The sequence below is a fragment of the Palaemon carinicauda genome, chromosome 27 (genome assembly GCF_036898095.1).
Source record: "Palaemon carinicauda isolate YSFRI2023 chromosome 27, ASM3689809v2, whole genome shotgun sequence".
Taxonomy (NCBI): Eukaryota; Metazoa; Arthropoda; class Malacostraca; order Decapoda; family Palaemonidae; genus Palaemon; species Palaemon carinicauda.
The window spans coordinates 500,977-525,969 of record NC_090751.1 but is presented as its reverse complement, the minus strand read 5'-3'; the positions used below and the strand labels follow the sequence as shown (position 1 = coordinate 525,969).

General features: G+C 34.1%; 1 protein-coding gene across 1 annotated transcript in view; it reads left to right on the top strand.

Moving 5' to 3' along the window:
- Positions 1 to 24,993, top strand: part of LOC137620482 (protein FAM135A) — a 138,016-nt gene that overhangs the window by 75,913 nt on the left and 37,110 nt on the right. Inside the window, exons 6-9 of the mRNA XM_068350647.1 lie at positions 10,259 to 10,363; positions 17,069 to 17,159; positions 20,939 to 21,211; positions 22,199 to 22,267. Of these exons, the coding sequence (XP_068206748.1) occupies positions 10,259 to 10,363; positions 17,069 to 17,159; positions 20,939 to 21,211; positions 22,199 to 22,267 (538 nt within the window). The remainder of the gene's footprint in view (positions 1 to 10,258; positions 10,364 to 17,068; positions 17,160 to 20,938; positions 21,212 to 22,198; positions 22,268 to 24,993) is intronic.

Sequence of the window (24,993 nt, the reverse complement as noted above, 5' to 3'; positions counted from 1 at the left end):
GTTTTGTTCCTGCTGTTACCAAGTTGTGGAATGATCTTCCTAATCGGGTAGTTGAATCAGTGGAACTTCCAAAGTTCAAAGTTTCCATATGGTAGTTTTGTTCCTGCTGTGACCAAGTTGTGGAATGATCTTCCTAATCGGGTAGTTGAATCAGTGGAACTTCCAAAGTTCAAAATTTCCATATGGTAGTTTTGTTCCTGCTGTTATACCAAGTTGTGGAATGATCTTCCTAATCGGGTAGTTGAATCAGTGGAACTTCCAAAGTTCAAAATTTCCATATGGTAGTTTTGTTCCTGCTGTTATACCAAGTTGTGGAATGATCTTCCTAATCGGGTAGTTGAATCAGTGGAACTTCCAAAGTTCAAAATTTCCATATGGTAGTTTTGTTCCTGCTGTTATACCAAGTTGTGGAATGATCTTCCTAATCGGGTAGTTGAATCAGTGGAACTTCAAAAGTTCAAAATTTCCATATGGTAGTTTTGTTCCTGCTGTTATACCAAGTTGTGGAATGATCTTCCTAATCGGGTAGTTGAATCAGTGGAACTTCCAAAGTTCAAAATTTCCATATGGTAGTTTTGTTCCTGCTGTTATACCAAGTTGTGGAATGATCTTCCTAATCGGGTAGTTGAATCAGTGGAACTTCCAAAGTTCAAAATTTCCATATGGTAGTTTTGTTCCTGCTGTTATACCAAGTTGTGGAATGATCTTCCTAATCGGGTAGTTGAATCAGTGGAACTTCCAAAGTTCAAAATTTCCATATGGTAGTTTTGTTCCTGCTGTTATACCAAGTTGTGGAATGATCTTCCTAATCGGGTAGTTGAATCAGTGGAACTTCCAAAGTTCAAAATTTCCATATGGTAGTTTTGTTCCTGCTGTTATACCAAGTTGTGGAATGATCTTCCTAATCGGGTAGTTGAATCAGTGGAACTTCCAAAGTTCAAAATTTCCATATGGTAGTTTTGTTCCTGCTGTTATACCAAGTTGTGGAATGATCTTCCTAATCGGGTAGTTGAATCAGTGGAACTTCCAAAGTTCAAAATTTCCATATGGTAGTTTTGTTCCTGCTGTTATACCAAGTTGTGGAATGATCTTCCTAATCGGGTAGTTGAATCAGTGGAACTTCCTCTCCCACTAGGTACAATCAAATTCTTTTTTATTGAAATATTCGTTTTCCTTTTAATGTATTTCCATAGGGTAGTTTTGTTCCCGCTGTGACCAAGTTGTGGAATGATCTTCCTAATCGGGTAGTTGAATCAATGGAACTTCCAAAGTTCAAAGTTTCCATAGGGTAGTTTTGTTCCTGCTGTGACCAAGTTGTGGAATGATCTTCCTAATCGGGGTAGTTGAATCAGTGGAACTTCAAAAGTTCAAAGTTTCCATAGGGTAGTTTTGTTCCTGCTGTGACCAAGTTGTGGAATGATCTTCCTAATCGGGGTAGTTGAATCAGTGGAACTTCCAAAGTTCAAAGTTTCCATATGGTAGTTTTGTTCCTGCTGTGACCAAGTTGTGGAATGATCTTCCTAATCGGGTAGTTGAATCAGTGGAACTTCCAAAGTTCAAAGTTTCCATATGGTAGTTTTGTTCCTGCTGTGACCAAGTTGTGGAATGATCTTCCTAATCGGGTAGTTGAATCAGTGGAACTTCCAAAGTTCAAAATTTCCATATGGTAGTTTTGTTCCTGCTGTGACCAAGTTGTGGAATGATCTTCCTAATCGGGTAGTTGAATCAGTGGAACTTCCAAAGTTCAAAGTTTCCATATGGTAGTTTTGTTCCTGCTGTGACCAAGTTGTGGAATGATCTTCCTAATCGGGTAGTTGAATCAGTGGAACTTCCAAAGTTCAAAGTTTCCATATGGTAGTTTTGTTCCTGCTGTGACCAAGTTGTGGAATGATCTTCCTAATCGGGGTAGTTGAATCAGTGGAACTTCCAAAGTTCAAAGTTTCCATATGGTAGTTTTGTTCCTGCTGTGACCAAGTTGTGGAATGATCTTCCTAATCGGGTAGTTGAATCAGTGGAACTTCCAAAGTTCAAAGTTTCCATATGGTAGTTTTGTTCCTGCTGTGACCAAGTTGTGGAATGATCTTCCTAATCGGGTAGTTGAATCAGTGGAACTTCAAAAGTTCAAAGTTTCCATATGGTAGTTTTGTTCCTGCTGTGACCAAGTTGTGGAATGATCTTCCTAATCGGGTAGTTGAATCAGTGGAACTTCAAAAGTTCAAAGTTTCCATATGGTAGTTTTGTTCCTGCTGTGACCAAGTTGTGGAATGATCTTCCTAATCGGGTAGTTGAATCAGTGGAACTTCAAAAGTTCAAAGTTTCCATATGGTAGTTTTGTTCCTGCTGTTACCAAGTTGTGGAATGATCTTCCTAGTCGGGTGGTTGAATCAGTGGAACTTCCAAAGTTCAAAGTTTCCATATGGTAGTTTTGTTCCTGCTGTTACCAAGTTGTGGAATGATCTTCCTAATCGGGGTAGTTGAATCAGGGGAACTTCCAAAGTTCAAAGTTTCCATATGGTAGTTTTGTTCCTGCTGTGACCAAGTTGTGGAATGATCTTCCTAATCGGGGTAGTTGAATCAGTGGAACTTCAAAAGTTCAAAGTTTCCATAGGGTAGTTTTGTTCCTGCTGTGACCAAGTTGTGGAATGATCTTCCTAATCGGGGTAGTTGAATCAGTGGAACTTCCAAAGTTCAAAGTTTCCATATGGTAGTTTTGTTCCTGCTGTGACCAAGTTGTGGAATGATCTTCCTAATCGGGGTAGTTGAATCAGTGGAACTTCCAAAGTTCAAAGTTTCCATATGGTAGTTTTGTTCCTGCTGTGACCAAGTTGTGGAATGATCTTCCTAATCGGGTAGTTGAATCAGTGGAACTTCCAAAGTTCAAAGTTTCCATATGGTAGTTTTGTTCCTGCTGTGACCAAGTTGTGGAATGATCTTCCTAATCGGGTAGTTGAATCAGTGGAACTTCAAAAGTTCAAAGTTTCCATATGGTAGTTTTGTTCCTGCTGTGACCAAGTTGTGGAATGATCTTCCTAATCGGGGTAGTTGAATCAGTGGAACTTCCAAAGTTCAAAGTTTCCATATGGTAGTTTTGTTCCTGCTGTTATACCAAGTTGTGGAATGATCTTCCTAATCGGGTAGTTGAATCAGTGGAACTTCCTCTCCCACTAGGTACAATCAAATTCTTTTTTATTGAAATATTCGTTTTCCTTTTAATGTATTTCCATAGGGTAGTTTTGTTCCCGCTGTGACCAAGTTGTGGAATGATCTTCCTAATCGGGTAGTTGAATCAATGGAACTTCCAAAGTTCAAAGTTTCCATATGGTAGTTTTGTTCCTGCTGTGACCAAGTTGTGGAATGATCTTCCTAATCGGGGTAGTTGAATCAGTGGAACTTCCAAAGTTCAAAGTTTCCATATGGTAGTTTTGTTCCTGCTGTGACCAAGTTGTGGAATGATCTTCCTAATCGGGGTAGTTGAATCAGTGGAACTTCCAAAGTTCAAAGTTTCCATATGGTAGTTTTGTTCCTGCTGTGACCAAGTTGTGGAATGATCTTCCTAATCGGGTAGTTGAATCAGTGGAACTTCCAAAGTTCAAAGTTTCCATAGGGTAGTTTTGTTCCTGCTGTTATACCAAGTTGTGGAATGATCTTCCTAATCGGGTAGTTGAATCAGTGGAACTTCCAAAGTTCAAAGTTTCCATAGGGTAGTTTTGTTCCTGCTGTGACCAAGTTGTGGAATGATCTTCCTAATCGGGTAGTTGAATCAGTGGAACTTCAAAAGTTCAAAGTTTCCATAGGGTAGTTTTGTTCCTGCTGTTACCAAGTTGTGGAATGATCTTCCTAATCGGGTAGTTGAATCAGTGGAACTTCCAAAGTTCAAAGTTTCCATAGGGTAGTTTTGTTCCTGCTGTTATACCAAGTTGTGGAATGATCTTCCTAATCGGGTAGTTGAATCAGTGGAACTTCCAAAGTTCAAAGTTTCCATAGGGTAGTTTTGTTCCTGCTGTGACCAAGTTGTGGAATGATCTTCCTAATCGGGTAGTTGAATCAGTGGAACTTCAAAAGTTCAAAGTTTCCATAGGGTAGTTTTATTCCAGCTGTGACCAAGTTGTGGAATGATCTTCCTAATCGGGTAGTTGAATCAGTGGAACTTCCAAAGTTCAAAGTTTCCATAGGGTAGTTTTGTTCCTGCTGTGACCAAGTTGTGGAATGATCTTCCTAATCGGGTAGTTGAATCAGTGGAACTTCCAAAGTTCAAAGTTTCCATATGGTAGTTTTGTTCCTGCTGTGACCAAGTTGTGGAATGATCTTCCTAATCGGGTAGTTGAATCAGTGGAACTTCAAAAGTTCAAAGTTTCCATATGGTAGTTTTGTTCCTGCTGTGACCAAGTTGTGGAATGATCTTCCTAATCGGGTAGTTGAATCAGTGGAACTTCCAAAGTTCAAAGTTTCCATAGGGTAGTTTTGTTCCTGCTGTTATACCAAGTTGTGGAATGATCTTCCTAATCGGGTAGTTGAATCAGTGGAACTTCCAAAGTTCAAAGTTTCCATAGGGTAGTTTTGTTCCTGCTGTGACCAAGTTGTGGAATGATCTTCCTAATCGGGTAGTTGAATCAGTGGAACTTCAAAAGTTCAAAGTTTCCATAGGGTAGTTTTATTCCAGCTGTGACCAAGTTGTGGAATGATCTTCCTAATCGGGTAGTTGAATCAGTGGAACTTCCAAAGTTCAAAGTTTCCATAGGGTAGTTTTGTTCCTGCTGTGACCAAGTTGTGGAATGATCTTCCTAATCGGGTAGTTGAATCAGTGGAACTTCCAAAGTTCAAAGTTTCCATATGGTAGTTTTGTTCCTGCTGTGACCAAGTTGTGGAATGATCTTCCTAATCGGGTAGTTGAATCAGTGGAACTTCCAAAGTTCAAAGTTTCCATATGGTAGTTTTGTTCCTGCTGTTACCAAGTTGTGGAATGATCTTCCTAATCGGGGTAGTTGAATCAGTGGAACTTCAAAAGTTCAAAGTTTCCATATGGTAGTTTTGTTCCTGCTGTTACCAAGTTGTGGAATGATCTTCCTAATCGGGGTAGTTGAATCAGTGGAACTTCAAAAGTTCAAAGTTGGAGCAAATTCTTTTTTGTTGACCTGGCGGACATGAGGCTTTTTATAGTTTATATATGACGTATTTGGTTTTGACGTTGTTAATAGTTTATATATATTATGACATATCTGTTTTGACATTACTTTTTTTAGAATGATTTATTGTTAATTTGTTCTCTTCAGTTATTTATTTCCTTATTTCCTTTCCTCACTGGGCTATTTTTCCCTATTGGAGCCCCTGGGCTTATAGCATCTTGCTTTTCCAATTAGGGTTGTAGCTTGGATAGTAATAATAATAATAATAATAATAATAATAATAATAATAATAATAATAATAATAATAATAATAATAGAATGTTCATGGAATGCAAAATGTAAAAAATTATTTTTAAAGAAATTTCATTATTATTATTATTATTATTATTATTATTATTAATTGCTAAGCTACAATCCTAATTGGAAAAGCAGGATGCTATAAGCCCAGGGGCTCCAACAGGGAAAATAGCCCAGTGAGGAAAGGAAACAAGGAACAATAAAATATTTTAAGAACACCACCAACATTAAAATAAATATCTCCTATATAAACTTAAAAAAAAAAAAATTAACAAAACAAGAGGGAGAGAAATAGTATAGAATAGTGTGCTCGAGTGTACCCTCAAGCAAGAGACCTCTAACCCAAGACAGTGGAATAACATGGTACAGAGGATATGGCACTACCCAAGACTAGAGAACAATGGTTTGATTTTGGAGTGTCCTCCTAGAAGAGTCGCTTACCATAGCTAAAGAGTCTCTTCCACCCTTATTATTATTATTATTATTATTATTATTATTATTATTATTATTATTATTATTATTACTAGCTAAGCTACAACCCTAGCTGGAAAAGCAGGATGCTATAAGCCCAGGGGCCCCAACAGGGAAAATAGCCCAGTGAGGAAAGGAAACAAGGAAGAATAGAATATCTTGAGAGTAACATCAAAATAAATCAAAATAAATATCTCCCATATAAACTTTAAAAAAAAAAACTTTAACAAAACAAGAGGAAGAGAATTATGATAGAATAGTGTGTTCTAGTGTACCCTCAAGCAAGAGAACTCTAACCCAAGACAGTAGAACACCATGGTACAGAGGATATGGCACTACCCAAGACTAGAGAACAATGGTTTGATTTTGGAGTGTCCTTCTCCTAGAAGAGTCGCTTACCATAGCTAAAGAGTCTCTTCCACCCTTGCTGAATATATATGTTCTTGTAAATCACTAGACAGATTTAACCCTTTTACCCCCAGGGTATTTGGAAATTTCCAAACCTTAACCCCCAGGGGTAATTTTTTTTCAAGCACATTTTGCAGTATATTTCTTTAAAATTGCTCTAACAGCCTTAATTTTTGTCATAGAGAGGTCAGGTTGGTCTCGTTTTCTTGGAAAAGGCCTGAATTTTCTCAAAAAATTATCAAAAATATGCAAAAAAAAATTTAAATAGCATTTTTTTGCAAGGACGTACCAGTATGTCCGTGGGGGTAAAGGGATGAGTTTTGTGAAACGTACCAGTACATCCTTTGGGGGTTGGGGGTAAAAGGGTTAATGTAGTTTTAGATAACTATAGCAATGCTATGTGATATCGTAGATCGGATTAATTCTAGAGTAATTAAAAGACCAGTTGACTTTTGGGTTTATTGAGGAAGGCCCCCCCCCCTGGAAGTTCCCTGCGTCTGGAGGATTATTAGAAAACTTTCCATGTCATCAGTGCTGGAAGCTCAACCCTGGATTTTCCAGTAGTTGTTTTTACTCCTAATTTAATTTTAGTGATCTATTATTTATTTATTAAGATATTTTAGTATTTATGTATAATTTGATATACATGAATTAGCGTGACCCAAATCATCAGTTGGTTAATTTCTTAAATGTTGATGTTTGCCAATTGATAATGTTATTATTATTATTATCATTATCGTTATCATTATCATTATTATTATTATTATTATTATTATTATTATTACTAGCCAAACTACAACCCTAGTTGGAAAAGCAAGATGCTATAAGTCCAAGGGCTCCAATAGGGAAAAATAGCCCAGTGAGGAAAGGAAGTAAGGAAATGAATAAATGATGAGAATAAATTAACAATAAATCATTCTAAAAACAGTGACAATGTCAAAACAGATATATTTTGAGTAACCTGCTACTTTTTTATTAAGAAATTTTTATTTGTATATATAATTGATATAAATAAATCAGCATTGCCTACATTATCAATGAATTGTGTGAATACATAATTATCTTACTACATTTGTGCAAATAAATTATTTCAGTGTTGAGGAAAAATTATATTTCTATAGGAATTTTAATATTTTCTTGAAATTTTAGCAATATACATACATATACCAAGGCACTTTCCCCAATTTTGGGGGGTAGCCGACATCAAACAAATGAAACAGAAAAGGGGACCTCTCCTCTCTACGTTCCTCCCAGCCTGACAAGGGACTTAACCGAGTTCGGCTGGTACTGTAATATACCTTAAGAATATTAATAGCTAATAAGAAATAGGATATGAATGATTTCATAAAATTAGATCCAACTTCTTTTACTACAAAATTCAGTCATTAGAGAGAATTAATCAGCTTCCTGCCTACATTATTGTTTGTCAATATTTTATCCCAGCCTCTTATTAATTACCTTAATACAAAGTTGCTGTAAATTTTTAAATACAATATATTAGATTTTTGCTCATGTGTAACTGTTGCAATGTTCATATATGTTGGATTCTTCTACAATATATATGATGCTGGTATAGAGGTTGTACTTATATTTATACAACAGTTATTATTATTTATTATTTCTAGCCAAGCTATAACCTTAGTTGGAAAAGCAGGATGCTGTTAGCCCAAGGGCTCCAACATAGATAAAAAAAAAGTAAAAAAGTTAATGAATGGTACGCCTGAGTGTACCCTCAAGCAAGAGAACTCTAATCCAAGATAGTGAAGACTATAGTATAAAGGGTATGGCACTATCTAAGACTAGAGACCAATGGTTTGATTTTGAAGTATCTTTCTCCTAAAAGAGTTGCTTACTAAAGCTAAAGAGCCTCATCTACCCATACCAAGAGGAAAGTAGCCAGTGTACAATTACAGTACAGTAGTTAAGTCCTTGAACGAAGAAGAATTTTTTGTTACCTTACTGTTGATAAGTGTATGAGGAAAGGAGAATGTGTAAGGAATAGGCCAGATTATTCTGTGTATGTGCAGGCAAATATAAAAATGTGCCGTAACGAGAGAGGGATCCAATTTAATACTATCTGGCCAGTCAAAGGACCTAATAACACAATATCAATAGTATCCCGTAGTGAATAGTAGTCTTGTACTAATCAGAGTTGGGTCTTCTCGTGATTTCTTCTACCGCAGGGGCTTTCAGTTCATAAGAAAATATTCCTTGTACTCAGTGTAACACAATTAGGTTTTCACATGATATTCTTCTCCCACTGGGGCCTTCAGATCATAGAGAAAAGCAGTCCTCGTATCAAACTTGAACAGAATTGGGTTTTCTCATGATTTTTCTTCCTACCAGAGGGGCCTTCAGATCATAGAAAAAAGCAGTCCTTGTATCAAACGTAAACACAATTAGGTTTTCCAAGATTGATATTCTTCTGCCACTGGGGCCTTCAGATCATAGAGAAAAGATGTCCTCATATCAAACTTAAATACAATTAGGTTTTCACATGATTTTCTTCTACCAGAGGGACCTTCAGATCTTAGAGAAAAACAGTCCTTGTATTAAGCTTAAACAAAATTGTGTTTCCCCATGATTTTCTTTTGCTGCAGTGACCTTCAGATCATAGAGGAAAGCAGTCCTTGTATTAAACTTAAAAAGAATTGGGTTTTTCCATGATTTTCTTTTGCTGCAGTGGCCTTCAGATCTTAGAAAAAAACAGTCCTTGTATTAAACTTAAACAGAATTGTGTTTACCCATAATTTACTTTTACTGCAGTGGCTTCAAGTTATAGAGAAAAGTAGTCCTAATACTAAACAGAATTGGGTTTCCCCATAATTTACTTTTACTGCAATGGCCTTCATATCATAGAGAAAAGCAGTCCTTGTATTAAACTTAAACAGAATTGGGTTTATCCATGATTTACTTTTACTGCAGTGGCCTTCAGATCATAGAGAAAAGTATTCCTATTACTAAACAGAATTGGGTTTTCTCATGATTTTTCTTCTACCAGAGGGGCCTTCAGATCATAGGGAAAAGCAGACCCTGTATCAAACTTAAACAGAATTGTGTTTTCCCATGATTTTCTCTTGCTGCAATGGCCTTCAGATCATAGAGAAAAGTAGTCCTAATACTAAACAGAATTGGGTTTTCTCATGATTTTGTTCTGCCACGGGGTTTTCAGATCATAGAGAAAAGTAGTCATTATACTAAACAGAATTGGGTTTTCTCATGATTGTTCTTCTGCCACAGGGGCCTTCAGATCACAGGGAAAAGCAGTCCTTATCTTAAACTTAAACAGAATTGTGTTTTCCCATGATTTACTTTTACTGCAGTGGCCTTCGGATTATAGAGAAAAGTAGTCCTTATCTTAAACTTAAACAGAATTGTGTTTTCCCATGATTTTCTTTTGCTGCAGTGGCCTTCAGATCATAGAGAAAAGTGTCCTAATACTAAACAGAATTGTGTTTTCCCATGATTTTCTTTTGCTGCAGTGGCCTTCAGATCATAGAGAAAAGTGTCCTAATACTAAACAGAATTGTGTTTTCCCATGATTTACTTTTACTGCAGTGGCCTTCAGATCATAGAGAAAAACAGTCCTTGTATTAAACTTAAACAGAATTGTGTTTTTCCATGATTTTCTTTTGCTGCAGTGGCCTTCAGATTATAGAGAAAAGTAGTCCTTATACTAAACAGAATTGGGTTTTCTCATGATATTCTTCTGCCGCGGGGCTTTCAGATCTTAGAGAAAAGCAGTCCTTGTATTAAACTTAAACAGAATTGGGTTTCCCCATGATTTTCTTCTGCCACGGGTCTTTCAGATCATAGAGAAAAGTAGTCCTAATACTAAACTTAAACAGAATTGGGTTTCCCCATGATTTTGTTCTGCCACAGGGCTTTCAGATCATAGAGAAAAGTAGTCCTTATACTAAACAGAATTGGGTTTTTCCATGATTGTTCTTCTTCCACAGGGGCCTTCACTACCATCTTCCAGTGCTTTTCGACTACTTCCATCTCTCGGCCGTTACCATCACCGTCCACTGTTGTCTCGTAGCTCTCCACCAGCCATACATCAAGTAAGTGCGCCGTCACCTAGCCTAGGTGTCTCCTTTGCAGTAATGTGAAGTTTCGCTATTTGAGTTCTGTGTTGCTTTCAAATTTCATGGCTAAAATTGACATACGCTTCACTAAAAATGAAGTGACAAATATATCTTCCATTTTCTATGCAGAATTTGTTCCGTGTAATATGGTATATTTATAAATGAGATGTTGACTAAATTGTACTGAAGGACATTGTACGATTTTTTTTTCTGGAGTCAAACGTTTTGCAAAGTATAGTTAACAAAAGGTATTAATGGTAATGCAGTTCCATAAGAACTTTCTAATAATCATTGTTATTACCTTAAATTTAAGCTAATTACTATATCTATTTAATGTTAGATTTCATACATATATCACTAAGTTTAAGAATACTGTGATAGTTAGCTTTCAAAATACATCACACTATTTCATGGTTCAAATATTATAAAAGATTATATGAATTACATACTTGAGGTACTTGGAGCAGGTAAAATGGCAATTCTACTTGTAAAACAAAATTATTATAAACTTGTATTCTGTAGTGTTATTAGCAGACTTAGCAAGAACAAAAATGTTGCCCACATTGTTCGTCCAAAAATTAAATTTCTTAAACAAGAAAGCTTGTGGGTTTAATAGCTGAAAATCACATTCTTCTTTTGATATATTGCAAACTGAACTAAATTACTGACCTCTTTTGACACTGGTATGGTTTCCTCTTTACTTACAAAATATACAGGTAATATAAAAGAGTGTCCTTGTATGTTTCGCATATCATTCAATTGAAACTGATTAGAGCCTTCAAATTCTCCAATATAATATATTTCTGTTGAAGACTAGCATAGCAATCTCAAAGCTAACTTAGTAACTCATACATTTATAAAGAAGAATCAAATTTAGATCAATGCTGTAGTATTAAATATTCTTTTTACAACCTATATTATAAAAAAACTAATAAACCGTTTCACTATGTCCTTGTGTGAAATATAATTACTGAAATTTAGTACAGTTATTTGAATGCCTCTCTAGAATATATTCTTGAAAGTCATCCATTTTCTTTCACTAAAGAGATTATTATTCCAAGAGACAAGACGTCAGAAGCACAATTTTGTTTGCCAGATGAGTTCAAAACATGGAGTTCTTTAAAGATTAACAGAATTTCAATGGAATGATTTTAACCCTTTTACCCCCAGGGTATTTGGAAATTTCCAACCCTTAACCCCGAAGGGTTATTTTTTTTCAAGCACATTTTGCTGTATATATTTTTTAAATTGCTCTAACAGCCTTAATTTTTGTCATAGAGAGGTCAGGTTGGTCTCATTCTCTTGGAAAATGCCTGAATTTTCTCAAAAAAACTATCAAAAATATGCAAGAAAGATTTTAAATAGCATTTATTTGCAAGGACGTACCGGTACGTCCATGGGGGTAAAGGGATGAGTTTTGTGAAACGTACCAGTACAGTACGTCCTTTGGGGGTAAAAGGGTTAAGAATTTGTATTTCAGTGTATTTGATTGGAATAGTAAGGTAATTAAACACCATTCATTAATACTGTAAGCCTCATACTTATGTGTAGGACCTTGCACCTCCCAGAAACTCTGATATTATACATAGATTTTACTACGCCTGCTCCAGTGGGTGATTTATATTAGGTTCTGTATAAAGAATGTAAATTTACATACCTTTGCAAAATGTTTGCGTAACTTAAAACATCATTGTTACCTGACAAAAACAGTACTGGCATTTAACTTTCTTGATCCTATGAAATATAATTAGTACACAGATAAATAGATGTGATAATGTAAATTCTTAGCCGTAAATATATTTAGATATCTTTTCAAACCTGGAGAAAAAGATATTGTAAATACAGTAACGTAGAAAAAGATAATTCACGAACATTTGTCTAAAGAAATGGTGAAGGGCACTCTGGCCGAGCTAGAGAGTCTAACAGCTGCCGTGTTTCTAATACTAACGTGTTCTCTCTTTACAAGACTATGGGAGTTTCTAATGCCGATATGATAGTAGTACTGCTAAAATTATGTCTTGATCATCTCAGAAGAAACCCTTTAGATACACTGTTGCACTAAACTGTTGCCTAGCACTAGAATATAGATACAATTGAATAAATAATGATACACAGAAAGTGCTCACGGATATGAAATATGGTCATTTAGAATTCGGTATATATTATGGTTTATTAAGTATATGAATTACAGTTTTTGCCCAATTAAATGTTCGTAAATGAATATGCATATGTATATATATACAGTATATATATATATATGTATATATATATATATATATATATATATATATATATATATATATACAGTATATATATATATATATATATATATATATATATATATATATATATATATATATATATATATATATATACAGTATATATATATATATATATATATATATATATATATATATATATATATATATATATATATATAATATAAATATATATATATATATATATAATATAAATATATATATATATATATATATATATATAAATATAAATATAAACATCATCTCCTCCTACACCTACTGACACCAGGGGCCTCGGTTATATTTCGCTAGTCGTCTATTTTGAGCTTTTAAATCAATATTTCTCCATTCATCATCTCCTACTCCATGCTTCATATATATATTTACATTATATATATATATATATATATATATATATATATATATATATATATATTGCATAGTTGTTATTATCATTGCTTGCTAAGCTAAAATCCTAGTTAGAAAAGCAGGAGGCTATAAGCCAAATGGCTCCAACAGGAAAAATAGCCAATTGAGGAAAGGAAATGAGATAGAATAGTGTGCCTAAGTGTACCCTCAAGCAAGAGAACTCTAATCTAAGACATTGCACAAGCCTAGATTAGAGAACAATGGTTTGATTTTGGAGTGTTTTTCTCCTAGAAGACCTGTTAATCTTTTATGTATTATAGTTTCCATCATGAGAGCTCTAGCATTGAGGGATACAAGAGCTCGTACCTTAATCAAATTATTTCAACAGGGTAAAAAATAAAGACAGTTTTGTATAGCATTCAGGAGTGACATTTAGTTAATGTAAAACGGTTTTGATTCTTCCTCAGTTAATCAATATAATTTCACTTTGTATTGAGAAGTGAAAATAATTTTTTAAAAACTTAAATTGTTTAATATCTTTAAATTTCATTCAACTTGGAGCCATATATATATTGTTAAAACAGCATTTTAAATGACCATATTGATTGTGTTTGAGCACCGAGAGTGTATATTTCCAACTGTAGTAATGTGTAAAATTTGTGCATGCATCAACCTAGGAAGACCATACTCACCTTAGTACATGACTGGTGAGTGACATGTCTAAATAACGCATTACTTAATTTTTTATGTTACGCCACTTTATTACTTTGTGATGTTTAACCCTTTTAGACTTTTGTTATTCATCTCATACTGGTCTTTGTATACTTGATATACATTTTTCATTATGGCTTTCCTATGACTTGGGATTTATTATTTAAAAACCTAAGTATGATTTCATTCTAGTGTTGCCTGTTACGAAAGCATTTGTTCAAAGGACAGTGAACTTTGCCTTCAAATTAGCGTTCCAGTCCTTCTTGGTTCGGGAAAGTGTTTGACTCCCAAAAGATTCAACACTATTGTTCCCATCCATTCAGGTTTTTTCTTACATCCTAGTGAATATTTGGCCAGTCATTCAGTCATTATAAAAGAGCTTGTTAACAATGATCGAGTTGTAACTGAGTGCGTAACATTATTAGCCATCACAAGTCACTTACTTTATGGGTATATGATTTTAATTGTTAACATGATACTTTTAAATTAGTTTGTGTTACAATCAACTACATTTCAAAATAGTTATTTTTTTAGAGTTTGTCAGTATTCGAATTTGTTTTTTTTTATGTTCTAACTGTAGTGACAGGACAATTTTTTGTACAGTACATAGTACATTGCCGGTATTCCATTAAAGTTGATGAATGTGACCATTTATATAATATTGCCAATTTAAAACGCCAGTTTCAGATAGACACGAGACTCTGTTCAACTGTGTACGAAGTTTTTTTTTTTTTTTTTTTTAATGAGACATCATACACATGTGAGGATATTTACAGGGAATAAAACTTTTTATAGATTAAAGTTACTTATTTTTTTCATTTATAGCCTAAATATTTATATTATTTTGTAATCCAAGGTTAATCATTTCTCCGGATTAATATTATTGGGTCTTTTTCTCAATATTAAATGTTCATTTTTTAATTATGGGTCACAGCCCAAAAATTACATCTTGGGTCACAGGCCAAGAATTACATCTAGTGTCACAGCCCAAAAAATTATAACTGAGAATTATTTAAATTTTTCCTTGCCATTGCCAGATATGCTTCAACATTTTGTTCTAGTTTTAAATTCATAATTATTCCTATACATTATAGCTGACTGCTTTTTAGAGGCATATTATATGAATTTTCTGAATATGTGATAGAGGGTTATTGTACAAAAGCTTTAAGTATATACAAATTTGCCAAGTTATGCTTGGTTCTAAGTTTTTAGATGTGTCTTTGTAAGTTTTCTTATAATCTTCAGATTTCTAATGCCTTTAGATGTTGTAAAGTCACAAGCTCTTAATTGAAAATTTTTCCCTTTTTTTACCATTAGCACAGCTAAACCCAAAATTTGATAGGATTTTGTTTACATTCTAAATCACACATATTTGCTTCTACTTTGGAAAAAAAACACAAAAGACCAATCAAAATTTTATTTGCATTCTAAATCACACATATTTGCTTCTTCTTTGGAAAAACACTAAAAGACCAATCAAAATTGGGACTTTTACCCATGAAAATAAAGGAATCTGGCGTGAAAAACTTGAACCATGCCAGGAAATAATACCATCTGGCCAGGCGGTTTGATTTAGCGGAAGTACGCAAGGTTCATTATCCTTTGTGTTAAGAGCCTGTGTTTTTTTACCCATTTATATTTCAGTGTTGAATTTGTCTTACAAATATTTTGCTGGATTTTTATATGAATTTTTGAGAACTTTTGATACTGTATCGTTTTGTAACTTGTTCTTACATTGTTCTTGTATAGCTTCCTTTTTTATCATTTCATAATAAGCTTTAAATACATATGAATATGAATGTCTATACAGTCGTACCATCCACTCGAATACTTTATATGCCGTAGTTAGTGATCTTTGCCTATGATTTAACTTGGCTCCTAATTTTTGTTTTTGTGTGGTATTTTATATCCATTAAGTATAGCCTCAGTCTTTCCCATTCGTAACTCACAATCAAGAAGCATTTCAAAGCATACGAACTTTAATGTATTCATAATGGTTATCTTAGGATACGTCCCTGATTATACACGATATATTCTGATAGTCGTTTCCGGGGGTTGGAACCCCGTGGTACCTGACGGTAATTCGCTTATAATATCAATCGCAGAAATATTATACTGTAGAAGTTGCCAGATTTAACTTCCATCAGGACGACATGGCTATCTCACCCAAAAATAGATTTTTCTTATGTCAAAATCACTTTCTTATACAGTATATATTACTTTTAAAGGTATCAAAGCTTTTTCAAGATTAATGAAGCAAGTTTTTTTTTTTTATTAACTTTGCTATTGTTCTAAATGTACATGTATCCAGTGAGATTAGCCGAACAACCCATTAATTCGCAAAGTAGGCTTCTATGGAAAGTACAAATTAACAAAAAGAATTAGTGTACAATTCTCATAAAGTTTATCAATCCTGTACCATTAATGAAGTCGAATTATCTTCCTCATTGATTGAAGGGAGTATCCCCCCTCTCATAATTTTGGAAGTTATGGAAAAGCAATATTTTTCCACTCATTGGTATATAAAACATTGTACAATAATCAGGCATTAGTAAAGGGTAGACTAAATAAGAAATTTAAAGCCTACATATATTTGAGTGATAAACATTATATTGTACAGTATTTTGAATCAATATAAGATAATAAATATAAACTTAGCCGATACAACCATCTTGCTATAGCAATGAAAGGTTGCATGTCTTGCCAACTGAAACGGGATTGTTCACAGTAATTATGCGGTAATGTAGATCATGTTATTTATATTTTCAGAATCATCAGCAATGGAAATCATTGTATTTATGTGTTGAGGGTTAATCCATTTCAAATAGCCACTGTTCTCCAGTAATTATCAGCTAGTACCTGAATTTCAATAATACACTATATACAAATTTTCATTGCTAATTTCCTTGCTCATCGCTTACAGCTCGAGCAATTAGGTGACACATTAATGCATATCTAACTTTCAGTTTATTTTCAAAATTAGACTTCTTTGATTGTGGGTTGATGGTATGTGTCAACTTGAGGCATTTTATATTTAGATATTTGTCAAGTTTTTTCTTTCATATTATTACAGTATTGATATCTATTTCCTTAGTACCATATCTCTACTGATTTTTATATCTATAGGTTAGATAAGAAAGGGCTCAAAGTATTTAACAAATTCTTGTTTATATTTGTGATTAATAAAATTCCCCATATATCCTTATATAACTGTGAAATAAATCCCACCACTTTTTGAAATCTAGGCATTTTAAAGCTTTTTTGATATCAGAATTGTCAGAGCCCTGTTGCATATGTATATTGTTTATATATTTTTAATGATTTCAAATATTTAACGTTTTAGTGGAGGTCGCAGCGGGAAATCTTGGAGCTCGCCGCGACTCAGCGCCCGTACCCAGCAGTCAAACATGGAGACTGTTTTCTTTGGCTCAGTTGTAAGTTTTTTTTTAATTTATTTTAAAATTATTTGAGAATAGCAATTATGAATGATGCAGTGACGTGTAAGTTAAGTTACGTATCGTGTGGCCAGAATAATGGTACGAAAATGGTCTTGAATGTTGATATTGATAAGTTTTTATTCCTTGTTTAGTTCAAACCATTCACCACTTAGAAATAATTGAAATATGGCCCTCTGATTTTTAAATCTATAAGGAAAAAACCATTTTCCTAAGTTTCAGCTTTCGAAATCAGCTTTTCATAGCACAGTTATGATGATTATCAATGAATAAAATACTGTAATCAAAAGATGAAAGTAATAATTTATAGTTTTTTTCATTCTTTATCCGTTTAGCATCATAGTATGCTCTGAGGATAGTAGAAAATATTTAAGAAATCACTATTGGTACATTGGTACATTGTAATATATGTAAATAGCCTATTGTATATACTTCCTGAGTAGTATAGAACTATTGTACTGTACATAGTTCTTGTTTTTTTCATCACATAATCAGTTTCAGTTTTTGGACAAGAATTCAACAGTTCGAGGACTGTGCATGAGTGATCTTCCTCTCTTGCAAATCATACCACCACAGCCAGGCAGATATAGGAATAGTCTCACATGGTTTAAAGTACGTTGATAGTCTTAAACAATAAAGGAGTTACTCCCAGTAGTTCAGCCGTACGAACATCCTTGCATTTTCCAAATTGTACGCTGTATAAAATTCCTTCATTTATAAAAATCTCTGGACAGTTCCTCAGTGTTGTATGACTCGTTATATTAAGTAGAATATAGTGTAATATTTATTCAGGTATTTACCTTAAGGATAAGTTGCTTCATAAAGATTGAGTATTTTTTATCGTCGGTGCTGCTAGAAATAGTTCAGTACAATATTGTATATGGAAAAATAACTTACATCGGAAACAGATGTATAACTTCTTACATCTTAACCCTTTTACCCCCTGGCTATTTGGAACTTTCCAACCCTTAACCCCCAGGGGTTATTTTTTTTCAAACACATTTTGCAGTATATTTTTTTAAATTGCTCTAACAGCCTTAATTTTCGTCAGAGAGGTCAGGTTGGTCTCATTCTCTTGGAAAATGCCTGAAATTTCTCAAAAAATCAAAAATATGCAAAAAAAAAAAATTTAAATAGTAGTTTTTTGCAAGGATTTACCGGTACGTCCATGGGGGTAAAGGGATGAGTTTTGTGAAACGTACCAGTGCGTCCTTTGGGGGTAAAAGGGTTAAAATTTCCTTGTATAGTAATTTATTTTATTTTCAAATTATTTTGATTCTAAATGAGTTTAATTGCAGTAAACTATTTTAGTTTGACCTTTATTCATAAGCTGGATTATTTTATCTACTATTAAAATCCTTATTGAAGTTATATTGCTTTCCCATTATATGGTAGTCATGTAAATTGCTTTGGTATAATAGCTTTATACAGTAGTACTCGGGCTTACATCAGTTCGGCTTATTTTAGTCACAACTTTACGTTGGTCATTCTTAGATTTAAGTGAAAAAAAAAAAAATTTGTGCTAAGTAATTTTTCCGAGTTTACGTCAGTTTGTATGTCTTAAAATAACGATTAAGTTCTTTACTGTACAGTATTGTACTTCACATGTAAGCTTATCAATGTAGGTACTGTATTTAGATTTGTATAAATATTTAGGTTATAAGTACTTTTTCGTGTTTATTACTTGTATTGGGAACGTTTAAGTCGCTTTTTATTTAGCATAAATCTAAGCTAAGTCGAAAATCACCTAACTTCAAGTCTTTTAGAGCCCATTAATGACGTAGGGCAAGGTGTTACTGTACACTGCTTACTCTTAATCTGATGAGTAATTCTGACGTTAATATTGCTTCTCTCTCGAAGCCTTATTTGATAGTGACGTTTAGCCCAAAGCTATAAAAATCAGTAGCCTTAGGGCTCCAGTAAATTGTTCAGACAATCAATATTCATGCCTAAATACATCCACAATAATTCTATAACCTTTGAAAGCTGAAATGGACAGTTATCACTGGTAGGGAAAAGTCAAGATGGGCTAGTGGCCGAGCCTACGTTAGGCTAATACTCATTGTCACCCAAATCATGATGCAACGGATCAGCTTTCACCAAAACTTTAAGAGATTTGTCTAATATAGAACGTTCTTGTCCCACACTACTACTACTACTACTACTACTACTACTACTACTACTACTACTATATTGTTCTGCTCTAAGGCAGGTTCTTTCATGGATTAGTCAACCCTCCTTAATTCTGCATTCATAGCCACCTCTTTTAGCTCTTGGTACCTTCTCCCTCCCTTCAGGTCATGTAGCATTGACTTAATTTTCCTTCCTCTTGGTCTTTGTCCTTCAAATTTACCTTCTATAATGTCCTTCAGTGATCCATCTCCTTAACCTTTTTACCCCCAGGCTATTTGGAAATTTCCAACCCTTAACCCCCAAGGGGTTATTTTTTTCCCAGCACATTTTGCAGTATATATTTTTTAAATTGCTCTAACAGCCTTAATTTTTGTCAGAGAGAGGTCAGGTTAGTCTCATTCTCTTGGATATGCCTGAATTTTTTCAAAAAATTATCAAGAATATGAAAAAAAAATTTTATAGCATTTTTTTGCAAGGACGTACCTGTACGTCCATGGGGGTAAAGGGATGGCTTTTGTGAAATGTACCAGTACGTCCTTTGGGGGGTAAAAGGGTTAAAATGAGTCCTATCCAGTTTTTCTACCTTCTCTTTATTGTTGTGATCAGGGTTCTATTTTCAACTATTCTTAGTACGTCTTCCTTTGTCCTGAGATCTTTCCAACTTATTTTCAGCATCCTCCTCCATATCTGCATTTCAAACGATTCTAAATGTTTCTTGTCTTATGCTTTTACAGTCCCTGTTTTAGAACTGTACAATACAGTGTGGATCCTAGAATTAAATATATATAATAACTGCTGTACAGGGTTAATAGAATATATAATAACTTCTGTATAGGGTTCCTAAAATTTGAAAAGACAGGGGAAATAATTAAAGCAAGCGTAAGATACAGTACTTTGACTTTGAATATAAAAATAAAGGATTATCTAAGATCCAGAGATATTTAATTAATGAGGAGGTTATTTCTTTATTTCTGAAATAAATTGAACATGCAAAAAAATACAAACACAGACTTCTATGAGAGAGCTAACCGTAGAGGCTTAATAATAGGATTGGTTTAGTGCTGTACTTGTAATTAACCTAGGATGCAGCTTATACTAATAGCTCTATTACACTTATGTTGTGTTAGGATATCTGTACTTTTTGTTAAGAACTTCTTTGAAATATGTGTTAAGATGAGTAATTCCAATAAGAGAAAGCTGTCAATAAATCTACAATATTTTTTTTTATGGTACGTAAACGTTCCACCCTTGATGTTATTATTATTATTATTATTATTATTATTATTATTATTATTATTATTATTATTACTTACTAAGCTACAACCCTAGTTGGAATAGCAGGATGCTATAAACCCAGGGGCTCCAACAGGGTAAATAGCCCAGTGAGAAAAGGAAACAAGAAAAATTAAAATATTTGAAGGAGGGTAACAACACTAAAATAAATATCTCCTATATAAACATTAAAAACTTTAACAAAGAAAAGAGAAAGAGAAATAAGATAGAATAGTGTGCCTGAATGTACCCTCAAGCAAGAGAACTTTATATTCTTCATTGGTCTTTATTGCAAACATCATGCCTAGCAATGCCTTCCATTTGCTTTCTAACATTTATCCTTTGATCCACAGAATAGTACAATCAAATGCGGTGGTGGTGGCGGCAGCAGCAGTGCGTCCTGGCGCTTGGCTCAGGCTCGGGCTACCCATCGAACTATCTGTACACTTCTGTTGGCCGCCCACACGGCTTTGGCAGCTCAGCTAGAAACAATTATGGGTATACTGCCACCATGGGCGAGTAGTAATTCAAACGCCGGTGCGGGTGGCACTGCTACGACTACTTCCACGCCACCTACGCCGCAGCCGACTCGTCTTAAAGTAGACAATTTATCGGATGTAGCAAAGGTCAGTAAGTTTATATTTTTGGTTATTGTATTCCTTCATTAGACGATACTTATTCTTAAGGATTAGATTTATCATGGTCATGTGACATTGCTCTTTTTTATCAAATAGAATTATAATCGCCTGACTTGAAGATATTCTGTGTACGTTTAACTCTCAGGGGAAAAGTTTGTTAATACTTCTAATGGCAAATTTAAATTTTAGTAGATTGGTAACAGCTCAATCTCTCTTACCAAAATTATAAAAACTGGTGTAAAATTCTTTTAAATATAACTTGCAATTCAGCAAGGGTAGGGTATCACATCGTTACGATTGTTAGGTTCATAAAATTTTTGTAAAGAAAAAAAAAAATTGGAAAAATGCAAAAGAAGATATCAAACATAAATTATCTTATCCTTAAATTTTTCTATACATATTCCTTATATTTTGTGTTGGTACTTATATTTTATGAGTATTTTGATTCAAAGTATACTTATATTTTGAGTATTTCAATTCAAAGTAATCCTTATTCTTAAAGCCATATGTTGGAATAAAGTATAGTACTGTAAACCAAAATAGCATAGAATTATTTTCATTATCGAGTATTTAAAAATTATCAGCTGTGATTACTTTGAGATAATTTATATTCTTTAGTTTAGTGTCATATTGCATATATGGCTTACACACTATTTGGTTTATCCATTCCACACTCCACAATGCAAGTTAGTTTATAATTAGTGCTGTGTCTTTCAAATGATTTACATGAAAGGGATTGAGTCCAAAGTACATTGTCTGTTCATACTTGTCACTTTTTTTGTAATACTTAAATGCTTTGATAACGGTAACTCCAAAATGTTCTGTATTACTAATTCATGAGAGCAAAAATGGGACAAACTTGACTTGCCAACATTTCTGACATTGTTCTTATTAACATTTAAAATTTGAGAGAGAATTTGAGAGGTTGTAAGCCCTTTTTTTACAGAGGTAAATTTTATTATTGCATGCTCTCAGGAATGTTACTTCGCGCTAATTGGGGGTCAGACACCCCGCTTTGATCGCCGACCCAATGACAGAACAAGGGTAATTAGTTATTTTGAATGAATTATTGTGTAAATGGATATGGAATGCTGGATCAAGGGTAAAGAAATGTAAATACTAGAGATAATCATCCATGCTGAAGCGTACAGTCAGCGTGGTTAGCCTTTGCAATCAAACAGTAACTGATCTTTACCTTGTGACTGTGTTTCATAAATAGAACACTGGATCAAGGGTAAAGAGATGCAAATACTAGAGATAATCACCCATGCTGAGTTGTACATTCAGAGTGGTTAGCCTTTGCAATCAAACAGCAACTGATCTTTACCTTGTGAATGTGTTTCATAAATGGAACACTGGATCAAGGGTAAAGAGATGCAACTACTAGAGATAATCATCCATGCTGAAGTGTGCAGTCAGTGTGGTTAGCCTTTGCAATCAAACATTAATTGATCTTTACCTTGAGAATGTGTTTCATAAATAGAACACTGGATCAAGGGTAAAGAGACGCAAATACTAGAGATAATCATCCATGCTGAAGTGTACAGAGTGGTTAGCCTTTGCAATCAAACAGCAACTGATCTTTACCTTGTGACTGTGTTTCATTACATGAATATGATGTGTATCCTTGTTAATCTGATCATTCAGATGGACAGACTCTCTGAAATGAAGGGCTAGTCCAACTGTGTTCTCTAGGGCCTGTCACGGCCCTCCCCATTGATGAAGGGATTATCTAAATGGAAGACAGCCTGTGAATAGTGGTTTTCACACGCCCTTGTTAAATTACACGACACCTACAAGGTGCTCGCGCGAGGGTTGTAACCTCTGCATTCCATGCTTTTATCTTTCTCTAGTATATTTGGAAGATTTATATTAGAAGAGTGTAAAGAAGGACCTTTTCACCGGCCGTCACAGGCCTCTTCCCAGAAATAGATTTTTCCTTCGTCAAAATCCCATTTTTCAAAGTAGTAGATAATAATTGTATGTACATACAACCATAGCTTAAAAACACAATGAAGTATATTAAAATTACCTGCAGACTTTAGATATTAAAATACAATTTAATGAAACGTATCTACAATTAAAAATGTTACCAGAAATAAAAAAAATATTACATTAAATTGGTAGAGTATTAAAGATTATGTTAAATAATGTATAAAGTCAAATAGAAATAAATATAACATAAGTTAGTACTGATACTGCATTTTAGAATATTCTTGATTAAAATAGTAAATTAAAAACATATCACAATAAAAAAAAACTGAAAATAAAGCATGTAAAATTTACACACTACTGTGTAGCCTTAAAAAAAAACATTAAATGTGTTTATTAATTAATAAGATTCAAATATTTTAATTATTTTTTTAATAAAACAAATACTGTACTTTGTAGCTTAAAACATGTTTTTTTTTTTTTCATAAAATTATTTTTTTTAAGCAAACCCATTATTCTTATACATCTTTCATACGTGGTCTTCAAATGTCCCAGACATTTTTATCTTGCCTAACACAGAAAAATAAGTCTTACATTGCACATACCACTATAATCCTTTGGTTCACAGCAAATAAGTACAGTTGGCCCTTCATGTTTTTGGGTTAGATACCCGAGATACCGGAGAAAATAAATATTCGGTGAATATGTGTCACCCACGAGTAACAGGCATACTCGCTGCCCTTACCAAGTCGTGCGCGGTCGACTTGCCACCCCATAGTGGACCTTGAAAATGTGTTGAATCGTAAGGGCAGATTTTGCTAAAGCTGATAGATTTACTGTAGTGCTGCATATTGTATATACTCCACTGTACAGTATTCATTGTTTTTATGTCAATTACTGTAGGTTAGGTCTTGAGTTTTTTAGTTGCATATATTTTAAAATCGTTTCATTGTAATTTATATTATAGAGGTACAATACTGCACCGTATTGTATTGTAACGCTTCTCAGCGGTGATCTCCATTCAGCTAAGACAGGAGAACTTTCACTGCCTCCCTGGTCATCATATTTTATTGTTGTCTCTCGTACTTGAATTTCTTAACCTACCTCTTGCCGTCTTGAAAAATTCTAGGTTACATAGCGGAAAGGGTTTCACTACTGTAGTACTTAGTCTTAATTCTTCAGCCATACTAGTCTTGAAATGTTTGAAAAGAGACTTGGCTTTCCCCGCAGATTATGTTAAGAGTCCAAGTCCACTGCTGCAACATTGAGGCTATGGTTCTCCATCCACATCAACATTGCATTCTTCATCTTCATCACTGCATTGTCCCTCTCCGGCAATGCATGTTTAGCTCTGTGCAGGGCACTTGCACTAGGGCAGCAAATATATTAATTTCTGTTTTCTTTATGTACCATATGGTGCTTTCGTTCATATGGAACAATCAGCCCATGAGAGCATTAGACACACCTTCCCTACATATATTCAGCACTAACACCTCTTCCTCCAGTGTTGTAATATTCTCTTCCGATATTATGGGGTTAGGTTTGGCAGAAGATTATACTCTCTTAGGGTCTATAGTTAAAGTTGAATACAAGATATGCAGAGCCAAATGATGGTAAGCTTGCAAGATGTTGACATTACGGTGATTACACCAAGGCAGAATTTACTGGACGTGCTACAGGGTAAATAAATAACAAAAACACGGGAAGTATAGTTATTGTTGCCACTAGAAGAGTTGCAAAAACCTGATATTGTTAATTATTACAGTATTGTATGCCTCCCCAGTATGATTGGATTTGGAAAAAACTAATGTACCTAATGCTAAACGAATAGAGGTAAA